The 27,309-nt window shown below is 50.4% G+C and overlaps 1 protein-coding gene across 2 annotated transcripts; it reads left to right on the forward strand.

Annotated features, from left to right (window-relative positions):
- The first annotated feature begins 4,042 nt into the window (after positions 1-4,042).
- Positions 4,043-27,090, forward strand: Mal (mal, T cell differentiation protein (MAL blood group)). Of its 2 annotated transcripts, none has more exons than XM_004844335.4 (4): positions 4,043-4,409; positions 21,514-21,681; positions 22,772-22,897; positions 26,515-27,090. In XM_004844335.4, exons 1-4 carry the CDS (start codon positions 4,317-4,319, stop codon positions 26,587-26,589), a joined length of 462 nt encoding a protein of 153 aa, XP_004844392.2. In that variant the 5' UTR covers positions 4,043-4,316; the 3' UTR covers positions 26,590-27,090. The 2 variants fall into 2 exon arrangements, with proteins under 2 accessions (XP_004844392.2, XP_087058964.1); XM_087202838.1 differs by having other exon boundaries at positions 4,146-4,505.
- Positions 27,091-27,309: the final 219 nt, after the last annotated feature.

The raw sequence follows: 27,309 nt of genomic DNA on the forward strand, positions 1-27,309 counted from the left end.
AAGATGACCAGGGCGCAGACCATTCTGAGTCAACTAAGGTCCACCTATAGGACTAAAACAAGTTTTTGGAAACTAGAAGTGGGCCTATGAGGGGTCAAGGCAAGAGGATGGCCACAGATGCCTCTTGACCTCTATCCTATGCAAGTGGTTCATTAAAAGAGCAAACTGAAAAAGAAGTAAGTTTTCCAGATAGACAGGAGGAGAAGTCGTCATAGTGGCCATTCATCACCTTGCTTATTACATCCCTGGACTTAACTGTCCACTTGATTCTTGTTGATTCTTGACCTCAAGTTCCTGCTTATCTGACCAAAGCCTGGTCATCCTGTCTCTATCTTGGGTCCAGCGCCTCTCTTGCTGCCTGCTGTATTCTGCCTAACTTGCCTATCTGTAATACTTGTAATTCTGTTCCTGAGCCAGGAAACTCCTTCCCCTCACTTCCACTACTTCTAGGAACACTTCCTCCAGGAACACTTCCTCCATAAGCTGCCCACCCTAGGCCTAGGCTACTGTGCTGGTGGAAGCTCTTGGGGCTCCCTGCATTCTGCATCCAGCACCAAACATCATCACACATGTATGTGTGAGAGTTAGCTGTGTCCTGCACATTGCGGTAAGCTCAGAAAGGAAGGGATTGTGTCTGCCCTGCTCTGTGGTCTCTCCTTTGCCCAGAGCTTACTGAACTTGGACAGATGGGGAGTGGAAAGCAGGGCATGGCACTGCCACCCAAGAAGTGCTCAGAAATGGGGCCCCACTGTGCAGCCTTTGCCCACCTCAACCTTGTTGTAGAAGAACTATGACACCTACTATGACCTGAATGCTGGTGTCCTTCTAAAATTCACGTGTTGCACCCTAACCCCAGCATCAGAAGACAACTAGGTCATGAGGCAGAGCCCATTCCCACAATTAGCACCCTTATGAAACAGGTCTGAGGACCCCTCACCTCTTTCCCATGTGAGGACACACAAGAAGGCACATCCACGAGCCAGGAAGTGGACCCTCAGCCAATGACAAATATCCCAGGACCTCGGTCTTGAACATGCAGCCTCCAGAACTGTGAGAAATGCATTCTTGCTGTTTCTAAGCCACCTTGCCAACAGTGGCTTGTCCAAACGGCCTGAACAAACTAAGACACCACCCCACGGTGTTGTCTACAGAGGCAGGGAATGTGCCCAGTGCAGACCCAGCCCAGAGAAGGCCTGACCAGGTATCCACCAACTTGAAAACAATGTCGCTTTGGGGTGGAACTCTCCAAGGGAGCAGAGACTTATCTTCCCTACTCACATGCCCTCCACCCTCCGCCCCATCGCTGAGACACCCAGACACTGCCAGGCCCTGCTCTGTGCTTGGAACCTTGGAGCCTGCTGAAGGCTTTCCCAGAAGGTGCAGAGTGCCATATGTCTGAGAACAGAAAGAAGAGTGCTGCTGTGGCGCATTGTCACTGGAGGCAGCAGGGCACAGGGCGCCCCCAAGGCCCAGCACTGGGCCCTCTGATGAGCAGCTACCACTTGTAGTTTTCAAAGTTTTGGATTTTGTGCAATTGACACCAAGGTAGTGAGGACAGAGCCTGCCTTCTGGATTCAAGATGCCTGGTTGACCGACATGTGGCTGGGGCACCTACCTACCACCCTGAACCTGGTGGAGTGCTATCTACCAGAAGTGCTCTGGGGAGAAAAGGAGGTAGTGTGGACCAAGCACCTGTGGTTATGCTGGGTACTTAGTGGGCCCTTCCTGCTGGCTTCTCTTCCCCTGAGGCCAGGGCCGCTGGGGTGCCATTGGTGTATCTGCCCACCAGGGGCCCTCAGTGCTTCACGCCATCCCTGGAAATCCTCGGGGGAGGATGGCTGTTACACAAATAAAACTCTTTAGGGTAAGCACTCAGCCCCAGGTAGCTCACAGAACTCAGGCTTGTGCCCAGTTCCCCCATCCAGAGCCGAGATGATGACCCCCAAATCCTTTGTGTCCCCAGCCAGGGGAGGAAAGTTCCAGAGCCCATCAACTGGACAGAGATGCCTCAGGAACAAGTACCCAGGGTCATGCCTGGGATAAACACGGAGACTGGACTTGGAGGCTGCTGAAGATCTGCATAGAGTGTGGCATTTGATGGCAATTGCCCATTTGAGGCATGATCCTCATCAAGTGCTTGCCAGCAGCTTTGGAAGCCTGCATCTTTCAGGTTCAAGGCTGAACTCCCCACTCAGCAGCAGTGTGGCCTTAGATAGCTGCTTAATCTTTCTGAGCCTCTGTTACCTCATCAGTAAAATGACAGTTATCCTACCAGCCTCAAGAGCACATCACACCTGCTATTATTTATTCCTGCCCCACAGATCTTTCCCTGAACATGTCCCACTCCCTGATCCCTGAGTCTGTTCCTTTCCCAGCCACACACAAGCCAGACATGAACTGTCCCTGACTCAGGCTGGGCAGCACTCTTAACTCCTCAGTGTTTACTTTGTAGGAACTGCTCCAGGCCACCTTACAATGTGACAGAAGCCCCAGATCCAGCCCAGACCAACACACAAGGTCACACCCACTATGCTCCCGGGAATACTGACAGTACAGTGAGTTATTGGCCTCGGTTATTTTTTCATATTCTGCTGAAACCAAACTATGATCCTAGACTTCTTATAAATGTGAACCACCTAAATCATGAGCAAGTGGCCTGGGAACTTCCTCCTTAGTCCTCCTAGCATTGAACTAGTTTACCTAGGGTTTTCCCCGTACCTTCTCCAAGGAGGGCTACTCTTCAGGCCTCACTGGGGCATACCAGGAACTGTGCCTCTCCCCCAAAGCCACAGGCCCCTGTGTGTAGGGCTTAGCAACAAAGGTTTGAAATCAGTAATGACGTAGACCAGGCCTGGCAAAGACATTATTGAGTTGATAGAACCTTTGTGATTTTGAGTATTTTACACTAATAGAGAAACTGTCAAGCAGCTTTAGCTGTATTTGCCAGTGGGAGCTCTCTGTAGTCACCTTGTTTTGAGGCTGGGTCCCCACTCATGTCTCTTCAGAAGCAAGATGTCCTCTCAGGGCATAATGGAGCCATCCAACAAGCTAGAAGAGGCCCAGGATGAGTGAGGACTTAGGCAGGGCCCATCCTGGCCAAACAGGTCCTGCCCTGGGGACCTGGAAGGTGAACCCAGTCACAGGTCTCCAAGGCTGGCAGCCCTAACGAGGCTCACTGGGGCACGGGGAGATTTTCTTACTTTGAATGCTTGGTCCCTTTTCATAATGGCCAGCTCATGGCCAGAGATTTTTGCTTTTTGAAACCATGTCCAAGAATTTACTTCTCCCTGCAGGAATGGGAAGGTAAAAGATCCTTGTAGGGGGAGACAGGGGAGACCAGGCCCTGGTTGGTAGCTGGGGTGAAGCCCAAAGGCTATGGGGTTGGGGGTGACACTGAGCAGTAACACTATGAACATCAATCGGCCTATGAGCCTGGCTTAAAAATAAAGGCAAAAAGGAATTTTTTAATTGGGATACAGGAAAAAACAAACAATCTGTCAGAAAGCAGCCAAAGGACATAGGGTGGAGGTGAAAGGTTCGACCACCCGAACAAGTGCGGGCAATCTCCTCTGGCAGTGCCCCTTCCCTTTCATTGAGTCACTGCCAACCTGCCCAGCCCCTGAGGCCAGCAGCTGAAGACGACCTCCTGCCGAGATGCGCAACTCAGAAACCGAGCAGAGTGGAATTTGGGCACACCGCTCGGGGAGCGGGGCTTCGAAAAGGCGGCCAGCGCTGGGCTCAGCCGGTTCCCCTGCCTGCAGCTGTGGTCAGGCCGCCCCACCCTCAGCCAGGACGCGGAGAGCGAGCGCACTAACGCACCCAGCAGAAAGAGTCAATTTGAGTTAAAGCAGTGGTGACCCCAGGGTGTCGTCGCTGGGAGGTCTCGGGACCTGCTTAGGATGGCTCTCATTCTTAAGGCCGGTGATCAACTGAGAGGCGTGCAGAGCTGCGAAGCTCTTTGCCAAAGTGGCTCGATCCTACGCCTCGCTGGGAGGTGGCACCCCGGGTGGGATGCAGGAGCCGGACTCCCTTCCCCAGCTCCGAGTGTCCGCAGAGCGCGCCGGGTGTGCTTCGGGGAGACGCCCTCAGCGCTCCGGCCAGGCCCCCCTGGAGCTGGGGGGTTGCGGAGGGAAAAGAAGGAGGGTTGGGGGCGGGACGAGCTCCTGGGGCGCCGCCTTGCTCTGCCCGCTGCTCGCCAGCTCTTAACCCGCGCGCTCAGGCGCCCCGGGCCACTGGGCTCCGCGGAGCGAAAGAGAGTGGTCATCGCGGAGCCGCACCGCCAAGTCCCATCCCGAGACAGTCGCCAGCTCGCCGGCATGGCCCCCGCAGCGGCTTCGGGTGGCAGCACCCTGCCCAGTGGCTTCTCGGTCTTCACCACCTTCCCCGACTTGCTCTTCATCTTTGAGTTTGTGAGTGGCTCGCGAACCCGCGCCGGGACGGTGGAAGGGACGGGATGGGCGGCGAAGCGCCTGCCCTCGGGGATGTCGCGTCCCGGGAGCGTCCAGGTAGGGGGCTCCGGGCTCAGGGGTCCATGGCTGGAGAGTACTCCCTACCTCCCAGCCTGGCAGATTCCCTTTCTAGACCAATGACAGTGGGGGAAACAGTCTCTTCTGTGCAAAAATCCAGTTCGCACCCTGGGTCAGACGGAAGGGCAAGGCAGCGTCCGCTGTGCGCGCTGGTGTCCGGGGCTGCGCACCTACTCTACTCGCTTGCCCCTGTGGTCCCCAGGAAGAGCCTCCCCGCTCTGCACCCCTGTTGGAGGGCATTGTCCTCCCCAAGGTGCCCAGCTTTGTCAAGGGAGAGGGCTTTTTTAAAACAAAGTATCAACAAAAGTAACCTTAGTATTGCCAACCGAGATTTAGAGATTAGGAATTGAATTCGGATTATATTCTCTTCTAGCTTTAAAGTTTCTGGCGAATGAAATGTATTTGCAACGTTTGACTGGGAAATAAAATAGGGGTCGTCATTTGTTCCGTGCCCTGCCCAGTATGGGAGGGAGGGGCAAAGGGAACCGGTGGGGGCAGTCCTCCTGCCTCGGCTGACCTTGAGCAGGGGAGAGGTGTCACTGCCCCAGGTTGGTCTCCTACCCCTGCAGCCACCCAGGCGCGCCTGGGGATGCAGGGGCTGAGGGAGACTTTCCCTCTATGGGCTCTTGGTAAAGTGCTCCCACTGTCTGGAAGCTTCAGACCTCCCATAGCCTCCGCTCCCCGGGGGCCACTGATGCTGACTGAGAAGGGTGGGCTTTATTTATTCCATGAGTGTGATTCGTCATGGGCGAGGAGACACCTTTCCCTGCGTGTACCCACCCACGGCACAAGTGGCAGCACTTAGAGTTGAATGGGAAAGAAAATTCGGAAAGCCAATGGTTCAAATTCCTACCTGAACTTCTTGTCTGATAGGGTGCTGGGGGAGGGGGGACACCAAAGAGAACAGGTTCTGGATTTGGGGGGAGGGGGCAAGTGGGGATAGGTACAGTTGCTTGGCATCATTGAATTTGTGTTGTGAGTCCAGTTGAACCAAATCCAAGTGTATCCAGAGTGACTCCAAGTCCTGGGCATAACCGCAATCACAGAAGTGACATTTAGAAGAAACTGCTGAGCCCACCACCACCACCTACAGATAGAAACATCCAGGTTGGAAGTGGAGAGGGGCTTGGCCGAGGTCAGCCAGCTCTTTCATAGTTCTCCTGCCTCTTGAGCTCCTTCCACACTCAAGGTTGTCAGGCAGAGCCTGGAGCAGCGCCAGCTGAGTGTTTGACACGCTCTGTGCAGGCTCCTTCACAGGGCACCAGCCCACAACGGAAGTACCAATGAGTCATTCTTTCCTCAAGTGGCTCCTCGGAGTGCCTCTGTGTGTCATCTCTGAGCCCATGTTTGTCTAAGCTTGGATTTCTGAAAATCTTGGTGTGAGAGAAATAGTGAGGACTTCCTTCGGAGCCAGAGCATGATGACCAAAAGTTTCACGGTGAGATTTGGTCAGGAGGAAGGGAAGATCTTAGTGTCTCTTAAATTTCCCCATGAGCAACTTACCCTATCTTTGTAGCTGCTTGGGGTGTGACAACAAGAATCATGGGAGTGTGGTAGTTGGACTTTGGGCTTTTGTGCGACCTCCACAACTCTCTCTCTCTCTCCCTCAAGACCCTCATGAGGGCTGAGGTCAGGTGATGGCAGGTGGTGTGGGTGAGCTTCACAGAAGGGACACCCTCCCACCATGCTCTCTGCCTCCTCTTGGCTCAGCATGGAGTGACCCTGCAGGCAGGAACAGTCCAGTCAGGCAGGGTGATCTAATCTGGAGATCAGGGCAAGAGGATAGGAGGATCCCACCCAGCTACCCTGGCCACGTCCTTGCAGAGAGCTGGGGGTGTGAGAAATCTCTGCACTGTTAGTAGAAACTTACTCCTCTACCATGATTTTGTGAACTGCCATCACAGGGGTTTCTAGAAGAAATCATTTCCCTTTACCAGAAACACTTAACTCTTTTGTCTTGAAAATTGTCTCTCTTCCACCTCAATCACTGCTCCTCTGCCCCCACATCCCCGTGTCACTTCCCAAGAGGCTTTGGATGTCTCTCTTGTTATCTGTGAGCCTCTTTCTTCCTCTTGAGATTAGGCAAGGGCTCACAGGGTGCCTGGCAGGGAAGAGGAGAGGGCAGAACACAGGTCTTTAAATTTCCCTTGTGTGGCTCATATGTATGAAGCTGTATGGGCTTTGATGTATGCAAGACCTGGAGAATTAAAGGGCTAGAAGAGACTGAACCACCCTGGGGAGGATTTTCTTAAATTATGTAGTATTACAACTCAATAACAAGGCAAGCAAGCTAATTAAAAAATGGACAAATGACTTGAACAGACATTTCTCCACAGAAAAAATGTAAATGAGCAAAGAAAAATAGGAAAAGATGCTCAACTACATTAGACCTCAAGGAAAAGAATTCAAAACCACATCAAGATACCACTTCACAACCTATGTCTATTGGTTTAAAAATGGGTCCAGGAGCAAAGCCTGCAATAAAAGTTTAAAACAAAAGGAAAAGAACAAGTATCATCCAGCATTGTGCATTGTGCATTGCTATGGGAATATAAAATGGTTCAGCCACTGGGAAACAGTTTGGTGATTCCTCAAAAAAATTGCTCTGTGACACAGCAGTTTCACTCCCAGGAATATAACCACGGATTTCAAAGGAGGGACTCAAATGAGAAAATGTGGGTGCATGTATTTTATGATCGTAATTATTGTCCTACTTGGTTAAGGCTTCATATTTTGCCTTATTTGCTTTCTATTATTAAGGAAGTAATAAGCCCACCTGGTAACCCACCTTGTCTTACTCTCTGTGCTTCTTTCCTCAGGAAAGCCCCTAAGCTAAAAGTGACATTCGCCACCTCCAAGCATGCTTTAGGCTTCACCACACACAAAACTATGAACAGGGTGTTGTTTCATACATTTTCACACTTCCTGAAAATTACATCTCATTGCACATATCCTTTGTCACACGCAACATGATGGTGGAGATTTAGACGTGTTGACACTGTTCATCCATCCGTCAGTTGGTGGACATTTTGGCTATTTCTGATTTGTTATGTTTAGCTGTTGCCAAGAACATTCTTGTCATTGCTGCTGGAAATTTCTCCCAAATCCATAGAAAATTTAGCTTTCTGGGTCACAGGGTGCACACATTTGTCCCAAAGGTTATTCTGATTCACATATCTCAGTGATTGATTTACCAGGAAGCTGATAAACTTGACTCAAACTCCAGACCAGGACTGTCTAATTTTGTAGTATTTTATAAAGAAGTTCTTCAAACTACATCAATAAGCTTCAAGCTAAACCTGAACCCTGCCAACTCTCACCAGCAGCATGTGAAAGTCCCCATTGTCCTGCTATACTTGGTAGTGTCAGACTTTGTCATTTTCTGCTCATCCCATGAGTGTGAAACGCTTGATTATTTTTTAATTCTGTAGTGCATAAAGTTTATGGTGACTCACATTTCACTTTCCCATGCCTGACCTCCCAATAGTCTGGAAGTGCAGGTGGCCAGGGCCAACAGGGTGGCACCCTCACCACCCATGGCAGGGAAACTGCCCACTGGAGCAGGCAAGGGTGGTGACAAGGTGGGGCCTGGCAGCCTCACCTGGGCTCAGTGCCCCTACCCTGAAGCTCTGACCTCTGAAAGCCACAGAGTCCTCACAGGAAGAGGAGAGCAGGCCCAGCTCAGCAGTAAGACCCCATCTTTCTGAGCACCTGCAGAGCCTCAGGCAGTGGGTGCACCCCATGTAAACCCAAGCATTCAGTGCTTTCTCCTCCCTCAGCAGCTCAATCTAGAGCTCTACTTCTGGCCACTTCCCCTGCAAAAACAATTCCCACCCAATGAGAGTCTTTCTCTTTTCTAGGCACAATGTGTTTCCTCCTCTCCTTTCTAAGTCAGGGGCTTTGTGACACTCTGGCCACCATTCCCGGGGAAGGAGGTTAACATGGAATGCTTTCTGTCTTGGCTTGGGCCAAGATCCCTGAATGCAACTTTTCCTACAAAGACCCCTGCCCTGCCAGGATTCCAAGTGCCTGGAAACACAAGATCCTTAATCCAATCCCTACTCAGCAGGTGGGCAGGCAGGGAAAGGATGGTTGGCAGTTAAAAGAAAACATTTTTTGGATAAGAATGTGGTAGGAATTCCAGGGGCCGGTACTTGCCCTCCCTGTGTGCCTCAGGAACACAGTAAAGAGGGGCACAGTCAACTGGGAGAGTGCATATTTTGGGGTGGAAGTGGGATGGGGACGTCACCTGGAATTGGCTTGCACTTTTGATTCCTAGAGTGGAGTTAGTAATTATTAAAATGAGACCTTTTCTGTGACTCTTATTCATTTGAGAGTGATCGGACAAGCCCTAGATTTTCACTGAGCTGGGGAAAAGCTGGTCCCGGAGAGCCAAGATCAGGTCTCATGATTGACAGAGCAGTTTTCCGTTGGGTGGTCCACATCCTGGCTCCATTGAGAAAGGAGCCTCTCTCCTAGGAGATAAGAGATGGAAAATCACAGAAACCTAATGTTCAGAAATAGGTGGAAACTAAGGCTCAGAGGAGTGACTTGCCTGGGGCCACTTGGTCCCCAGGTCACCTATTGGACCCAAGCAGTGAAAGCAAATCTGCCCCCGGCCAGGATTCTGCACTAACTGAAACACCCATGGTGAGGTTTTTTCCTACACCAGAGAGGATCCTGAGCAGACATCCCTGGCCACTGGCAGCCATGGGCAGGGCTTGGGTCCCTCTGACCCTCCAGGAAATTAAGGGACAGCTCAGAGCCGCTGGGCAGCTCATGTCCCCCAATACCTCCCTTGTCAGAAATACACCCTGCAGATTCTTAGTCACCTCATCCAAGAATCTGCATTTGATAAGCACTGATTCAGTGGGAGTGGTCATCTGTAAGCCAGGCTACTCCTTGACCTTTTAATTTAGGGACAGAATAGTGGGGACAGTTCTCAGTGAGAGGCTGAGGTAAGGCGCCAGGTATCCTGACATTTCCCATGGGTCCAGGACAAGGTATCTGATCCAGGAGAAGTTTCCCTGCACCCACAGCCAGAAATCTCCCCTCAGGTCCCCAGGGAGTGGGACCAGCCCTACGTGGCCAGTGCAGGACAGTGGCTGGGCTGTCCTTTGTTGTCTGCATCTGATGGTTGTCAGCCTTGTCTCTGCATCTTGAGTCGGGGACCTTTCTTTGGAGCTGTTTAGAAAGGGGTACAGCCCAGTGCTGCCTAGGCTTTCTCCCTTCCCGCTCCTCTCTGAAGGAAGACAGAGGTCTGGGGCTGGAGGGAGGGGCTGTTCTTGGCTTTGAGAAGTGACTTTTCTGGTTTTTCAAGAACCAGAGGCCTGCTTTGATCAGAAGTTGGTGACTTTGAGCTGTTCTCTGTAAAATAAATGTGACCACCCCTGGGATTGTCAGGTGTGTGTGCCATCACAGCAAAGCTGCATTGTCTTTTATTTTTAATTATCAAAAAAATGTATTGAGGCGTGTTGAATAGTTAACAAATAAAAAATATATTTAAAAAATTTGGACATTTATATTTGCGAGCATTTTAATATTTGAATATTGCTATGATTTCTCTGCTTAGTCTAAGGGAATATTTATCTTGCATGCTTCATATATACTTAATTTTGGATTCATAATTTCATATTCTCTTCAGTACATGTTTCTTTTGCTTTTATTCGTACATTTGCAGTACATAATGGTTTCGTTCATCGTGGGGAGTTGGTGCATGTACATAACACTGCTTAATTCATTTTATCTCTGCTTCCCCTCCTCTTCCTCTTCCTCTCCCTCCCTCCAACTCCTGGTCCCTGTCCTATTTCCAGAGCTATACTTTAGGATCGCCTTTAATGTTTTCATAAGTCACTCCCCACCACCTAGGTATGGGGAAGCCAGGAGGCTCCCTCAGCACCCTCCCTACCAAGAGCTTTCAGGAGGGTAAGGGGACCCCAGATGATGCTGCTTGCAAAGCTCAGCTCTCAGGCTGGCCAGGGAGGGAGGCTGAGTATTTGCCATGCCAGCTGGATGAGGGTGGCATACTCAGCACTGCTGGCCCAGGCCAGTTCTACCCAGCCTTGGGAATGGCTGGACTTTGCCCTGGGCCTTGGACACATTCTTTGAGAGAAGGGGCTCGGATGGGGACCTGGCCACCTAGGGCCAGCCCATCTTGAGCTCAGTGGGAGCTGAGGTTGACTCCTATTCAGCTCTCCTGCAGTAGGCTCCGGTTCGGTTCCTCCCCTGACACAAGCCAGTCTGGGGGTTCTTCCTGGGCCCCGAGTATCAGAGACTAGACACAGCACTTCAAACCCACAGTCCCAGGGACAGAATCCCAGAGTAAGGTACCCAGCAGGTGCTCCCTTCTGGGGCCAGTAGAAGTGGCAACCACATCCTTGAAAGAGAAATACCATGGTGTCATGTGACCACAGCCTTCGCATAGGTTTTCCTTTGTTCCCAGGAGCATAGAGCAGGGAATGGGTCCCTGGTGGTCCCTAAACCATGGCAGCTGCAGGCTCCCCTCTTTATTCTGGTGAAAGGGTTTAGATTCCAGTCAGCCCCTGGCTGGGCACCAGCAGGATAACTATTTCCAAGGGTAATAAATGCACTGACACTAACTCTGCCATACTTTGTACATATCTAATATTCCACCCTAGTTGGGCAGAAAGCCACAGTGTGGGATCATTTGAATGCACCAAGGTCCTGGGGCCTAAGAAAAATATAGAGGGAATTACAGAAAACCCTTGTTATCAAGCTTAACAGATTGATACACTCAGGCAGTGGCAAGAAGTCTCAGGAGACACAGCCTGACCTGAAATTTCAGGCTAGAGCCTGGGATTCCTGTAAGAATGGTCATAGCACACACCCAGGAGGAACCAGGAGGAAAAGAGGGAGAAATCCCATTAAACTCCTGGAGTCATTTCCAAGGGACAGAGCTCCGAGGACTGGCTGAGGACTCTGACCTGCTTGTGAGGGTGGAGAAGGGGAGGGGGACCAGGGACAGGAACTGCAGGCCCATGTTTGCTGACAGGGGCTGTCTCGCAGTATTTGATCTTTGTGGTTTGGGGTCATAAACACAGACCTTGCTATTACTTTTCCGAAGGCACAGAGCTTACCAAGGTTCATTGTCCTAACGAAGGGTGAGGCAAATAGACTAGGCTTCTGAGAGCCACCTCCTCTGCCAGTCCCTTCTTGTTTAGACCCCTATGTGGCTCTTCTCTCTCACTGGTGATGATACTCCCAGGCCATGTCCAAAGCCAACCCCAATCATGTGGGGGATTTTTGGGGAAAACTATTGGTAGGACCCCTGGGTAACTGCCACACCTGCTGGGCCCCTGACCTGAGCTCTGAAACCAGTGGGTTGGCGCTCAGCAGCTCTGGGAACGTGGACAGACAGACGCCTCAGATTCTGTACCAATAAAATGGGGCTACAGTAGCACCTACCTCCAGACTTGCCATGAGCATAAAGGGAATGGATATAGTGGTGCATGGCTTAATCACGGGGATGAGCTCTGAGAAATGTGTGGTCAGGCAATTTCATCACAGAAGGAACATCATAGTGGTTACTTACACAAACTCAGACAGCTACAGTGTCACCAGTGATATAATCTTACAGGACCACTGACATACCTGTGTTCTGGTGTTGACCAAAATGTCATTATACAGTGCTTAATGTATGCGCAAAGCTCTTAAACAATGTGACATACATAGTTACTGCTCAACAGCTATTAGGTGAGATTATTATTAACTAACAATTCCAACACCTGCTCTGGAATCCGCTGGTCCAGCTGTGCCCTGGGAAGGCAGTTGCTGGAGAGGGTCTCTAAGGACCACACCACCACCACCAGCCAACACACCTTTTGCTTTAGGTGGCCTTCTGTGATATTCTCGGGGCCAGGAATGGGAGGGGGAGGTTGAGGGAGGCAGAGATTTAGGGCTGGGTGGGACTGTTGAGAGCACATGGTGACAAGATGGTTGGAGAAAGTTTTGTGGATTCTGGGTGTGACATAAATTGCTGCATGTGCCTGCAGATGTAGGAGCCTATTACTAGTGGGCCAGGAATTAACCTTTCTAAAGTGATTTGTCATGGGTGGCAGTGTATCAGCTGATGGCAAGGGCAGCCTCTGACACAAAGTGTGCCCGATCTTTCCCAGCCTCCACCCTGTCCTGGAGCTGCACAGTGCCCAGCCAGGCACAGTTTGATCGAGGGCCTGGCAGGAAGGGGGCCACCCAGCCAGAGGGTCTGAGGACTCTTCCCAAAAGTATCCATAGAGCATTTTCGTCCTTTGCCATGGATCTCGTGGGAACGCTCTTTGTTGGAGATGCCCTGGGATTACCCATCACCTCCACCTGGGAAGCCACCTGACAGCACCCTTTCTGGTGCTCAGAACACACCCTGCAGGTCTTTGCTTGTGGTCTGTCTCTTGGCTGCACTCCAAGCGTGCCTGTGTCCCTGCACAAAACTAGGCACAGTGTAACATTTGTTCTCAGTAAGTGCTGGTAGGAAAGGGACTAGGGTCTGGTCTCCACGTGGTCTGGTCTCCAGTGTTTTACAGATCACATGACCCATCCTTGACCTCAAGGGTGGCCAGGGGCAAAACTGACAATTCCCAGGAAAGAACCCTTGGGTCCCCAGGAGGCTCCCCGAGCCCCCTGCAACTGGCCTGGCAGTTTCTCCTGCCCTGGGTGCAGGCACACACCCCTTTGTTTGTGTGCTCGCTCACCACATCACTAACCCCCTTGGTGATGCCTATCCACACCTTTTGTTTTTCTTGTACTGAAGCCAATCCTTTCTGGTCTCATGGATTTTGTCTTTTACTGGTGGCTCATCCAGAATTTTTATGGAAACTGCTTGTTTCCTTTTATCTTGTTGGGTCAAACCAGTGGATATAGGTGTGGTAGGCAAAATTTTCCATCCAAATGAGGACATGCCTGTCAGAAAGCAACTAGATCTGTGGCTCCCAGAGGAGCTTTGCTCCATTCAGGAACTAGTGACTGTCCTGTGGCAGGTGAGGGAGGTGGCCGTCAAGTCAGCCATACTTTCATGAGCTGGGGCTGAGGTGGGGGCAGGTTTCCCTGGGGCTGGAGGTTGGGTGGGATTGCAGGCCCGGGGAGAGGATCTTCCCAGTCCACACTCTCTTCTCTTCAGAACAGATAAAGGGACACTGTCTATTCTCACCTTGGGGGAGAATGGCATCTGGGTCTCCCTGGGAGGAAGGTGCCTGCTGCCAAAAGGGTCCAGAGGAAAGTGCCACTGGGATAGGTAAACTGAGTCAGCACTCCTGGTGTTCACCCTCAGAGTAGCCCCAGAGGCCAGACTCTTAGTAAGCTGCCTTTCCTGTGGCTTCCCACAGAGAATCTTCTGAGCCCTCCCTCCCTGTGGGGCCAGCACAGTAGGTTCTGCACAGACTCCTGGACTCAGCTCCTGTGCTGAGCGAAGTGTCTCGCTGGTCCCCCTGCTGCCACCCTGAGTCAGCCCTTGGTGGACCCAGAGCTGGGGCCTGGCAGGCGGAAAGCCTGGAAGAGGAGGGAGAAAGAGAGGTGTGTCCCATCCATTAGCATTTGCCTGAGGGAGGCCTCCCCAGGATATGGCTGCCCCAGGCTGGCCATGGCACTCTCCAAGCCTGTCCAGTTCGTGAGTGATGAGCCTGTGAGGGACTCATTAGGGGCCTGTTCCCCCCACACCCCAGCAATGGCAGGGCCTGCACAGAACCAGAGGACCCACTGCAGGTGCTTCCTGCCCTCTCAGCTTCAATACTCAGAACTGGAAAAGAGCCCCCAGCCACCCTACAAACCCATTTTTGGAGGGCAGAACCCAGGGACCTTGGGAAGGCTTTGATACTGAGGGCCCTGGCTGTTTCCCTGACCTCACTCCATGTAGATCACTGTCCCCCTGACTTCACCCTGGCGTCAGCTGTCAGTCCGTGGTGCCGTTTCCCTCCTTGGCAGTAGCCCATCCTTAGTCCGTCTCTGTACACAAGAACACAAGTACACATACATGTGTGTGTACACCTGCACACACACGTGTGCATGGACATGTAACACATAATACACACACGCACGTGTGTATACACAGTGTGCCTATGCGTGCATATGTATGCATATATACACCTGCACGCGCGCGCACACACACACACACACACACACATATATATTGTGCATATGCAAGTGGAAGAGAAACGTCCCTGCCCTTTGTCCAGTTCACAGAGTGATAGATTATTTTAGCCAATCACCCTTAGCACTGAGCAAAGCCTCCTGGGCTCTCTGGAGCTCACAGTGACCACACTGCTCAGATCACCTCCACAATGTCCTGCCAGCCTGGAGGAATGCTCATCAGCTGACGCAGTTCAGGGATGCACTGCCAGTGACGAGAGTCAGGGCTGCCTTCCCAGTGGTCCACGCAGAGCAACTGCGGGCAAGGCGTTCTACAGCCTTCGAAGTGTCTGTACCTGCCTCTCACCAGGAGAAGCCATCTTTCTTTGTCTTTCCTGGGGAGATGATTTTTGCCAATTGATCAAAATTTGGTGCATAGCCTAGGTCCGGCGACCAGTTTTCTTTACCTCCCAAGAATTCAAAGTGCAGATTCCAGGCAACATTTGCTGTCAGGAGAGCTGTCAGGAGACCAATGCCAGCTCTGAGGGACCCTACCACCAGTGTGCGTACAAGGACCCTGCCTGGTTTGCATCTTGGCACATTCAACAGGTAGAGTTTCTGCTATGGAGAACCCGACAAGGTACAATGAAGCCTGAGGAAAATACACAGAGAATTTGAGCGAGTCCTTGGCACTGGCCTTCTCTTGAAAGTCCTGGGCCCACAGTGCTGAGATGTGGATGAAGAGTCCTTTCAGCCGCAATGCAGTGGAACCTCCACATGAATCTGGAGAATGTGCTGGAGAATTCCTGTCCCCTCATGGAACTGAGGCACATTGTTAGAAGGAAGTCTTTCTCATACCTTCAGGCCCTGTCTTTCCTTCTGCAGAGGGAGATACATTTTTCTCTACTTTTGGTTTCTAGGAAATTATCTTTTGGATGCTTTTAAGGTCACTCTTAAATCCTGGCTCTCAACAAGTTCAGGAATAGATAATCTCCCTGGGATGTTCACGCAGTTACAGGTGACACCTTGCTTCATCCTATGACAGTTGTGACAAGCACTTAGAGCACTCACTTGTGCCAGGCACTCTCCAGATAAAAACTTGTTTCTTAACTGTCCTTATCACCACTTTGCAGATAAGAGAACAGAGACAGCTAAGTAACGCGCCCAGAGACAACAAGTTGCCCAGCTGCTGTGTGGCAGAGCTGGGCTTTAAACTCATCAACTCTGACTCTAAAGTCTACTCTGTAGTCTGCCTCCCATGGCTTAATCCAGAAAGAAAAAGTGAGAATCTTCTCAGAGGGGTTCTTCAAACATTATATCTTGAGGGAGTGTTTTTCACAAAGATCATCTGATCAAGTAGCCCGTCTGTAAACTCTTTTTAAATCTTTGGGAACTCTTTGTCTACTTTCATACATGATCCCCTGGTTATTATAGAACTTCTGCTCTGATCAGCACCCAACATTGAATTAAAGACGCATACTCTCCAGCCTCAAAATACCAGGGTGAGGAGGGGCCTCTCATCACCAGCTCAGTCCCAAATCCTTAGACAGCAAGGCTACACCCTAGCATTTGGAGAACACCCAGGGGCAGGGAGGGGAAGGGAGGGGAGAGGAGGAGAAGGGAAGGGAGAGGAGAGGGGAGGAGAGGAGAGGAGAGGAGAGAGGAGAGAGGAGAGGAGAAGGTGACATTTTGCACTCGAGGCCAGCCAGGGACTTGAGAGGGGCCCTTGCTCCCCAACACTGCTGGAAAGCTAGCCAGGCATTCACCATGGAACCCATCTCCCCTTCTGTTTGGCAGGAATTACTAGCACATCACTCAGGGCGCTGTGTCATGAAAGCAGGTTACCATGGCGTCTCTGTCCCTTGTCCTTAGCCCTGTTTCTCTACTGGTGAACCAGACCCTGGGCCTGAGCCTGGGCATAGATTTTTGTCTTTTTTTTTAAGGCATCACAGCTGGTCTAATGCATACTCAGCATGGCCTTTGACAGAGATAAGTAGACAGAGGGGCTATGCCCCTTCTTGGATGAATGACGGTTTCAAAATAATGACCTCTAAGCACTGGCTGCCCAGAAGCCGGGAGCCACTTACAGTTTCCTCACAAGGGGAGAGCTTGAACCCTCACATACTCCCTTGCTCCTGACAAATATTTGGCAAGCGGGGTCCGAGGCCGGGCTGGCAGGGATTGCTCACAGCCTGGGAATGCCTTATCTTCCGGGTGTGGGTGCTGTGCCTGTTCTCTGTTTGCTCTCTGTACACTTAGTAGGTGGAGTGAGGTGGGAACTGGCTATGGCCCCATGATTCACACTAAATCTCAGCTTTCCACAGCTCACCCTTCCCCGAGCCCTCTCTGCCATGCCACACCCCACCTTGTGCCTGGCTCCCTGGTTCTGAAGCCCTCATGACTGTTTCTGAATCCTCTGGGCTCAGCCTGTACCCGTCCTCCCCTGGAGAGCCACTCCCTGACTCTTGGGCCCATTAACCAGCTGAGCCTGTCTCTTCCTTCAAGGCTGGGTTGAAACTGTGCACCAGGTCAGGCTGCTTTGCCTACCTGAGGACTGGCTGTCGGCCTTCACTGAACAGTTGGCCCTGAGGATGCTCAAGTCTGTTATATAAAGCAGTGTAGTGTTTTTCTGTACCCTGAGCATATCCTCCTATGCATTTAAATCATCTCTAGATGACTTAAAATACCTAATGCAATGTAAATGATTGCTTAGGGAATAATAGCCAGGGCGGGGGAAGCCTGTATTATGTTCAGAACAGATACAGGTTTTTCTCAAGAGTATTTTTGATCTGCAGTTGGTTGAATCCATGGCTGCAGACCTGTGGCTATGAAAGGGTGGCTGAAACGGGCTGCTGATGGGCCTGACTCTGCTGGGCGCTCAGTCTCCTGAGTGAGCCGAGACTTCTCCCCTGTCGTGAGTAGGACTGGGCACAGGGTCAGAAGCTTCACACTCACGCCTGTGTCCACGGTTTCAGCCAGTTCACACCAGCCACAAGTGGGGAGACCTTGCCCAGTTGCCACTTGCACAGGAGGAGCCTGAGGCTGAACCTCTTGCCACAGTCTCCTCATGGGACTCCCTGCAAATGCTGCTGCCCCATGCAGACCTCGTAGAGCCACACATGCACAGGAAGCCTTTGATCACCCCAGCTATTGCAGCTGCCAGCGCACTTTCCCGCTGGGCTTCTCACATCAGAGACCAGAGCAGAAGGTCATGCACCAAAGGGGCACTTGTGTGTGGCCAGGTGAGATGGAAGTTGACTCTTTCTCAGGCATCCGGCCAGCCCTGCCCTTGTCTGTGTCCCCTTCCTCCTGCTCATCCCCTCAGGATTGCTCTGCGCCACCTCAGTCCCCTCCCCGGGTGCCCCCTGTGGCTCCATCCTGTGGCAGTGGTGGCAACTATGTGCCATGACCCAGGCAACTCCTGGCCAGGGCAGTAAGGATCACAGGAGAGCCCCACTGCTCTCTACTGGGAGCAAGGCCCTGGGGTCACAACAATTTCATCTCTGCTGAGGAAATGACTTCCATGCATGGTGTGACAAGATTTTGGAACAAACAGGAATGTCTCTCCTGTAAGAACATCCCTGAGAACCAGTGGCTCCATGGCTCTTTCTGGCTTAGAGATGAGGCACCCCCACTGAGTGTGGGATCTGCAGTGGGAGAGATATTCTATAAGAGTCCCCATGAGAGATGGTTTCTCACCTTGAAGACATGATGCTAAATGAAAGTGAGTCACAGAAGTCTATATATTATATGGTTCCACTCACAGGAAAGTTCAGAACAGGAAATCTATAAAGACTAGAAGTAGATTAGTGGTTGCCAGGACAGGAAGGAAAGCAATGGCTGATGGTTACAGGGTTTCTTTTTGAGATGATGGAAGATGTTCTAATGTTGGCTGTGGTGATGTTTCCCATATCTGTAAATTTATTAAACGCCCCTGAATCATGCACTTTCTGTGGGTGATTTGCATGCTATGTGAATTACATCTCATTAGAGCTGTTTTTATTTATTTATTTATTTTTGGTACCAGGGATCGAACTCAGGTCCTTGCACTTGTGCAACAGGCGGCGAAACCACTGAGCTAAATCCCTGGCCCTGAGCTGTTTTTAAAAGAGAGAGTTTCACCCACCATCTCACTATGAAATCTACTATTGTAGATAAACCATGCAAAAATAAAAGTCCACCTAAATTTTAAAAGGAACTTTATGCAGGATAATGCATCCAGGGCAACACAGGGTCCTGAGGTCCATCTGGGGCCAGGGGCTGGGCTTGTGTACAATGAGATTTGTCTTGTGGGCAGCTGTGGACAGGGGTGCCAACTGTAGACTCCAGAGATCTGTATGAAAGTGCGCACGCATGGGTGTACATGTGTGTGACAGACAAAGACAGAGACAAAGACAGAGAGACGGAGAGAGAACACATTTTCCCAGAAGGTGAAATAGCCTTCATCAGACTGGAGCAAACACACCCAAAGCTGAGTCTGACTTCAGCCCAGTGTTTCCTCCTGCATGGCACAGTCACCAGAATTCAGAGTCAAAGCTTGCAGACAGCATGACACACCAGGCTGGTGCCACCACTCAGACTGTGCCTCATTTTCCTGCCCTTGAGTCCTGACCCTTCTCAGGGCACACAGGGTAGCATGAAGCAGGAAGAGGTAAAGAAAGATGGCTCCGCAGACCAGGCACTGAGAGCCACGTCTTAGATGGCCACATCCACACATCACCTGGGCATTCATTTACTTGTATGTATTTGACAGTTAAAGCCCCCAAATTGTGATGTTGCTGCTGTAAACTGAAAAACTTTTAAAAAATGCCACTGTCCAATTCAATCCCTGCCTGTACTCACAGAGAATTCCAGACACCTGGCTGCACCCTGAGCCATCCTTGCTTGGTCAGAATGACCCAACAGAGTGAAAGAGAACTGTTCCCCTGTGGTGACATCCAGTTCCTCAACAACAAATCAACTAGCCTGCCATGAGCACCCCTCTGACTCACTGGGTTCTGCACAGATTCCATAAAAGAGTGTTCCCCACAATGGGCAGCCCACATTGCTCCTTGGGGATTTAGTCCCTAAGTCATTTTAGCTTAGCCACATGCATCTACCAGGAGACTGAAGGCCAGAAACCAACCTGGACAGGGAATGACTAGGTAGGTCTTCCTGGTGTCCCCTGGGAGCCAGCTGCAGTGAGCAGTTCACCCACTGCCACCTGGTCCGGAAAAGTGCCACTTTGCCACTAACTAAATAGAACAGTGTTCAAGCTGAGGGCTACAGAGATAAGCAGGATTCCTTGCAAAAAGATGAACCAGGAACCTGATGTACGCTCACCCCTCAGATGGTCACATGGATTGCTTAGGAGAGGGATGTCCCAGGCCAATCCTTCTCTGTACCCACTACATGGACAGACCCATTTGACCTTAATGTCTTCATGCCACTCTTATGCCTCCTAAATCCAAGTTCTGCTCAGCCAGTTACATGCACATGACCCTTTGCCAGTGTTTATTAAGGAAAGGGCCAAGTCTAAAGTCTGTTTGATCTTATACTCAACTGTGAATAAAATCTGCACACATCTCATTCTGTTGCAGTCTAAGGATTCTTATTTAATTGATTTTGCTCTACTTTGCATAAGGTGTACAGCGTGTTCCCCTGGCTCTGTCACATGACATCTGATAATCAAATGTCCATCAGTGGATAAAGTTTTCTGGTCAGAGATGCCCACATCTGATTCATTCAGCACAACTGGATTTTGGTAAATCCAGATTCTCCATGTCACTGATTTTTCTATCTAAATGTGATTCTGCTGATGTTGCCCAGCCAAGAGGCTCAGAGGACACCTGCAAAGACAGTGATAACTCTGATCAGCAGGTGGGCAGCAGATCTGGGGAGATGGGGTCAGGGTATTGGTGAGTTCTCGCCACAGGGGATGAGGGACCAGGAGGCCAGCCCATCCACAGGCCCAAATGCTCGAGTATTTTAGAGACTGCTGGCTGCGAAGTCTTCTACATACAGGTCCCAGCCCAGTCCTTATCTGGGCAGGGCACAGGTGGATGAGGCTGAGCTGATTTTCCACGAGGGTGAAGAGGATTAAGAAGTAGAGAAAATCCTAGCTAAGTGCCTGAGCCACCGAGGGTATTAGTGGCCCCTGTGCTTGTCCATGTGCTCCTCTCTGAACATAGCTCATGGCCCTGGTGACATCAGCTGTTGTGTTTTTGGCTAACTTGGGTTGCTTGTCTCACTCCTGTCCTTAGCCATTGGAGGGGACAGGACAAACTCGAGCTCACTCCACTCCAACCTCAATGCTAACAGTCAGGGCACTTCCTGAAATTGGCAATAAGGGGTAAAGTCTTTTAAAAAAAAAACCACAACAACAAAAAACTAATAACATAGTGTAGCTAAAGAACTTGCTCCCATTTCATAAAGAAAGTGTATTTTAACAGCAAAGCAAATGGGGAAAATAGGATCTCAGAAGAAAAGCTAGTCTTTCTAATGATAATTTTGGATGCTTTAAGTTCTTCCTTGGAATGACAAGTTAACTTTGCTGCCATCTGCCTCAATTTCCCCATCTGACAAATAAGTTAGTACCTCACTCAGCGTTGTTACAAGAATTAACTGAGTTCACTTTGTGAAGTGCTTAGGACAGCATCTAGCATATAAGTGTACTGTAAATATCTGTATAAAATAAAGATTGCATTTAAGAAATACGAAAAGAAACATAGCAGGCACTTGAAAAAACTGAAATTAGAGATCTAGCCCAGGGCATTTCAGGATGAAAGTCTCTTTGGTGAGAATGCACTGCCCTGTTCTCTTTGCCTCCTTCCTGTGTTCCTGCATCCCCAGAGTCCCCATGTGGCCTGGGGGCCCGGGCCTTCGGGGGCTGCAGCTCTCCTCCTCCCACAGTGCTCCTGCCTCTCCCCTGCAGGTCTTCGGGGGCCTGGTGTGGATCCTGGTGGCCTCCTCCCTGGTGCCCATCCCCCTGATCCAGGGCTGGGTGATGTTCGTGTCTGTGTTCTGCTTCATGGCCACCACTGCCCTGCTCATCCTGTACATAATTAATGCCCACGGCGGGGAGACATCCTGGGTCACTCTGGTGAGTCCCTGCTGAGCATGTTGGGTGGGGGAGGTAGTACTGGACCCTCTGCTGCCCTGGGAGTCTGGCTTGTCCAGGCCTGGGTGGGGATGCCTGGTGGATGCCTCCCAACACATTGCAGGGTGAGCTGGCCCAAGCCTCAGCTCAGACTCTGCACAGTGGCCCGGGGTCCTTACAACAAGGTCAGAAGGTGGAGGCCGAGGGTGACCAATCTGCAGCCAATTCACATTGGGCTATTCTGCTTTTTCTCCCTTCACTATTTTTCACTGACAAGCAGCAGCCTAGCCCCTCCCCACACCCCCTGCACTTCCAGGCAGCTGGCATCAGCTGGGGTGTTTCCATCTTGCAGCAGCAAGGTCTGGATGTTGACCCTCAACCAATGGCTCCCCAGTGGTCACGCTTACCTCCCAGCTCCCCAGCCACTACCTTCCAAGCATGGCTACCAGAGAGGATTTGGGGACAAAAATGGCCTGTGGTCTTTCTTCTGTACAAATCCTGCTTCGGGGACCTGGAAAAGGACATTTATATAAGAGACACCTTCAAGTTTCTTATGCCTCTGCCTCCCAAGTTAGACTTTTGAAATCACTTCCAAATACAACTACACAAAACTGTGTTTTAGTTCCTTTCTTTTGCTTTAAAATATACCAGGAGCCAAAATAAGTAAATAAAGCCAATGAAAACAAAAAAACAATGGAAGAGGCCTCAGTCTCTCTCGTCCTTTACCAGGCAAGGGGGCCCCATCTGAGCCATGACTAAGACCACTTATGACACATCCTGGGTCATATCCCAGGGTGCCCCCCAATTTCTCAGCCGACCCCACCTCAAGGGAAAGCAATGCCCTTTCTTCAGCCAAGTGTGTGTGTCCCTGGGTCCAAGGCCCAGAAACACAGCTTACCTGGACAGAACTGTTCAACCCACCTCCGTGAGGAGAGGGTTTTGGGGCACAGGGAGTGGGACTCAAGGGAAGTAGTAGGAGATAAAGAAGAAACCTGAGCTGGGCCTGGTGGGGGCAGAGCAGGTTGATTACATCTCCACATCTAGGCTGGTGTCACTTTCTCTCCATCTCACACCTGCCCTTTCTGACCCACAGGATGCAGCCTACAACTGTGTGGCTGCCCTGTTTTACCTCAGCGCCTCAGTCCTGGAAGCCCTGGCCACCATCCTCACGCGTGATGGTTACACCTATAAGCAGTACCACGAAAACATCTCAGCTGTGGTGAGTCCCTGGCCATCTGTGCTCGCCACCCACTGGCCGCCTCATTTCTGACCCAACAAAGCCCCCAAGATGGAAAGGGATGTGCCCTCAACTCCCTGAGTCTTCTGCTCAGGGCTGTGCAGCCCAGGTCTGGGGTGGGCTCAGGGACTCAGGCCTGGATGGGCTGTGCAGCAGGTGGCATCTGAGCAGCCGATGGTCGTGGAGAGCCTGGCGCTGATTGAGCGATCCCTGAACAATCTAGCAACCCTGTGGCATAAGTGCTATTATTATACCCATGTCACAGATGGAGAAGTCAGACACGGTGAGCTTGGGTCTCCCATCAAGATCATCAAGTGTCATCCCCTGAAGCACACAGTCAGGGCCTGCTTGTCTTCTAATGGGATGGATGAGAACAACAGAGAATAAGAGACTGTATTGTCACAAAAGTGATCTTTCAGGAGTTATGCATATGGGCCCTCGGATCAGTGGGCTAGCTCACAATAGGAAGCATATTTCTAACTGTGGGTAGTGCTTTAAAAATAAGAAAAATTTCAGAAAACATGCCCCAGATTCCTAGAAATTGACCTGTGAGTCATGCAGATATGGAGGCACATATGGCAACAGATGCCAAGTGCCTGCTCCTCGGCCCACTGTGTCCCCCTCCTGTGGGAAGGGGTGGAACACAGGCTGAGTGAAGCCCATGAGTGGGAATAGGTGGGCTTTGAAATGGAGTCTCCCAGAGGGAGGGGACTGAGGAAAGGCTCCTCAGAGCCTTGTCCCTGTGGGCCAATCTCCCATCCTGGGGAGCCACACACTCCCCTTGAGCTCCCAACCTACAGTTGCCTCCCCAAATTATATGGTGACCTCAGGATCCTCATCACCCCTGATGTCCTCACCGTGTGGGGACATCTCCCAGCAGAGCCGGTTTCTAAACAGTGACCCAGCCAGGTAGCTTCTTGGTTGCTCTCTTTGGCTGGGAGGCTGCTGACCCACCTCCTTCCATCTATCATGTGACTGAGTTTCACCTCTCTGTCTGTGGGTCATCTGACAACTCTCCCAACCCAAGCTCAGAGCTTCTTTCTTAACAGACACGAGCAAGGCCTGTGACAATTCCCATAAAATTGTTCTGCATAATGGTAGCAAAATGTAGATGGAATGTGGTTAGTGGGTCAGCATGTAGTGAGAAAACCCAAGTTGGGGGCTTTAATGCTGGGGAAGGTCTCTAGTTGAGAACCACTGGGCTCTACTGTATTCCAACTTTTCTCTTTGACTTTTTATTGAAAATAAAATACTTTTATTTTTGTAAAACATACATTTTTATTTCAAAAAACATACATCATGGGAAGTATGTGGGTTAAGCATGTACAGCTTGATGAATGGCTAGGAAGTGCACATCCTGTAGTGAGGATCCAGGTTCAGAAATAGGATACAACAAACAAGCTTCCAGAAACGCACCTCTTGTCCTGTCACCTCTGCCACCAGCCAATTTTAGATTTCTAGCACCCAGTTCACTTTTGCCTATCTTTGAACTTCACGTAATTGGGATCAGAGAGGGTGTTTTCTTTTATGCCTGGCTTCTTTCCCTCAGCCTTGTGAGATTCATCCATGTGGTTGGACATAGGGGTAGGTTGTTTATTCTCATTGCTGTACAGTATTCTACTGTAGGACTGTAGTGACATCTATTTATCCATTCCACATTGGATTGTGTTCCCCTGCTTGTTAGAGGAGTTGGACAGACATGAGCACCTGGCAAAGTCAGGAGTACTCACACTAAATTCGGAATGTTCTCAGGAGGCAAATGCACCAAGCTGAAACCACAAGTTGAAATACAAACCAAATTCAACATATTTCAATTTCCATTGAAAAGAAACTGGATTAGTGCATGACATGATTTTTGGGTGGTGTTGGAAGCAGCCACTTGAGGAATTTGAGGTCTGGGGTACCTCAGAACTTTACTTACACCTCCCCAGCCTTTGGAAGCATCCAGCCTGTGTCTCGCCTCTCTGTGGTTCTGGTTAGGACCTGTCTCAGAAGCTGGGCTCCCTCCCTGTCTCCTTTGTTGGTGGTGGTACTTCTTCACCAAAGAGGTCCAGGATATTGGTAGAAGTGACTGAAGAGAGCTGGAGATTTCTGGAGAAATCTGGAAGTTTCTAGATCTTACCATGGTGTGCAATAATGGCAGCAGTTTAGAGAAAAAGCCAAACATGACTCTGTAAGCCTCCAGTTCAAAATGTCCCCACTGTGTTATTTCTCTACCTCATTTGAAAAAATTAGTTTCTATTTCCTGCTGGGACATCTGAGGTGGTTCTACCAAAGGTTCTCCTTGGGTTGATATGTCCCATCTGATTTTGGGGGGGCTGTTCACTCATGTGTGACTGCTCCTTTCTGGACAGGTTATCTTGAATTTGCTATTGAATAACTCAGCTTACTCATCACCTGTGGCAGATGAGGGCTTTGCCCATGTGTGGGGGCAGGGAGAGAGTGGCCGCGGGCTGGCTGGTGTTTATAGGCATTTTCAAGAGTCACAGAGGCGTAGCTGCCCCAAATGTTGTTCCCAGACTGGAAATTCTTAACTCTCTGCCCAAGGTCACAAAACCAGGTGCAGCTATTATTGGATTTGGAGGCAGGTGAACCTGTAAAACAGTCACCCAAAGTAGGGTGGTAGGCATAGGTGCCCAAGTGAACAGAACCAGTGACAACTGACCATTTGCCACATTTTCAAGGCCTTTGTTCCTAGTGCCAAATGGCTGGTTGCTTCATCCCAACAGCTTCCTCAGTCTCTCTGTCTCTCTGTCTCTCTCTGTCTCTCTGTCTCTCTGTGTCTCTCTCTCTCTCTCTCTCTCTCTCTCTCTCTCTCTCTCTCTCTCTCTCTCTTCTTTTCTTTTCTTTTCTTTTTTAGTGGTACTGGAGATTGAACCCAGGGCCTTCTCGCTAAGCTACATCCTTAGTCCTTTTTTAAATAAATTTTTGTATTTTGAGACAGGGTGTCACTAAGGCACAAAGTTACACAGGCTGGGCTCAAACTTGCAATTCTCCATCTTCACCCTTCCAGAGTGCTGGGATTACAAGCCATGTAGCACCCTGTCCAGCTTATTGTTCCTCCTCCCTCTCCCTGTTCCTCACTTCCCATGAAGCAAGGTCTCCACCCATACCTGGGAAATGAAGAATCCTGGACTAAGGTTCTGGTAGGGTCTCCAGGGAACATGGAGAACTTATGGAGAGCCAGCAAGCTCATGAGTTTATAATCTCACAGCCCGGCACTGGGTCAAGCTAGTGGACACTGGTCTTACTGGCATGAGGGGTGGAAGTTTTCCACGGAGAGTCATTGACACTCACCTGGGATGTTTTCATGGAGGGACTTTTGAAGGCCCTTGTTTGAGGCCAGCTGGCCCCTCTCTGACATTGTGACAGCAGGTCATTTTACCTTGCACACTAACACCAAGGGATCATCAGCTAGCTCACCTGATGCTCCACATCTGGGCTCCACAGGAAAGGGTGTGTGTGTGTATGTGTGCGTGTGCGTGTGTGTGTGTGTGTGTGTTTATGTGTGTGTAAGCAATGGCAGCCAACACACTTGGACAGTGTGGACTGCCCTGCCTCACCCCTCCTCCTGCTAACAGTCATTTCTCTGCTTCCAGGTATTTTCCTACGTAGCCACTTTGCTCTATGTGGCCCATGCTGTGTTCTCTTTAATCAGATGGAAGTCTTCATAAAGCAGCCGAATTGAGCTGAAAGCCCAGAATGGTGTTAATTTGTCAGCCTGCCTTCCAGCCTAACTTTCTAAAACACAGACACGATCTCCATGATGGAAAAAAAAAATCAAACCAAAAGCGAAAAAGAAAAGGCCACACTCTGTTTCTGCAGTAGCATGTTTACCCTCCCACACCTTCACGTCAGGGCTTTGGGGGCTTGCCGTGTTTAACCTCCAATGCTGAGCTATCTTTCTAGAGTCACTTCCTGTCTGTGAAAGGGGCCAGTGGGGATGGGACATGACCTGTGATGGAAGCAACAGTCTCCTGCTGACTCCTGGACCCAACCTTGAGAAGCACCTTCCAGACTATTCCACAGGCCCTCCATTTGAGGGGATATTTCTAAGTCTTCATGGATATTCTGCATGTCATAGGAACTGCAACCCACCTGACATGCTTCCAAATGTCCATGGTGGAAGCTAATAACCCTTTGGAATACTTTATAAAGTGCCTTTGTGTTCCATACTTTTGTGAGGTATTTTCTGGGTTTGGGTTTTAATTTTCCATTATCAGGAACACCATCCTGTCAGCTTTCTTTCTAAGGAATCCTTTGATTTAACCTGACTCTCAAGAGGCAGCATAAAGTGACAGTTCAGATGACACTGTGTGTGCTCAGCTACTGCCCTCAGAGCTCCACACAGGGTCACCCCCATCCCACCCTCCCAGCAACATCTGCCAAGACTG

The sequence above is a fragment of the Heterocephalus glaber genome, unplaced genomic scaffold, assembly GCF_053883595.1.
Source record: "Heterocephalus glaber isolate CG9 unplaced genomic scaffold, H.glaber_assembly_v1.0 deba00000470, whole genome shotgun sequence".
In the NCBI taxonomy this organism is placed as follows: Eukaryota; Metazoa; Chordata; class Mammalia; order Rodentia; family Bathyergidae; genus Heterocephalus; species Heterocephalus glaber.

Coding starts and splice junctions, on each gene's coding strand:
- Mal (XM_087202838.1), top strand. CDS start 4,317: ATGGCCCCCGCAGCGGCTTCGGGTGGCAGCACCCTGCCCAGTGGCTTC. Junction 21,682..22,771: donor AGACATCCTGGGTCACTCTG/GTGAGTCCCTGC, acceptor TCTGACCCACAG/GATGCAGCCTACAACTGTGT. Junction 22,898..26,514: donor ACGAAAACATCTCAGCTGTG/GTGAGTCCCTGG, acceptor CTCTGCTTCCAG/GTATTTTCCTACGTAGCCAC.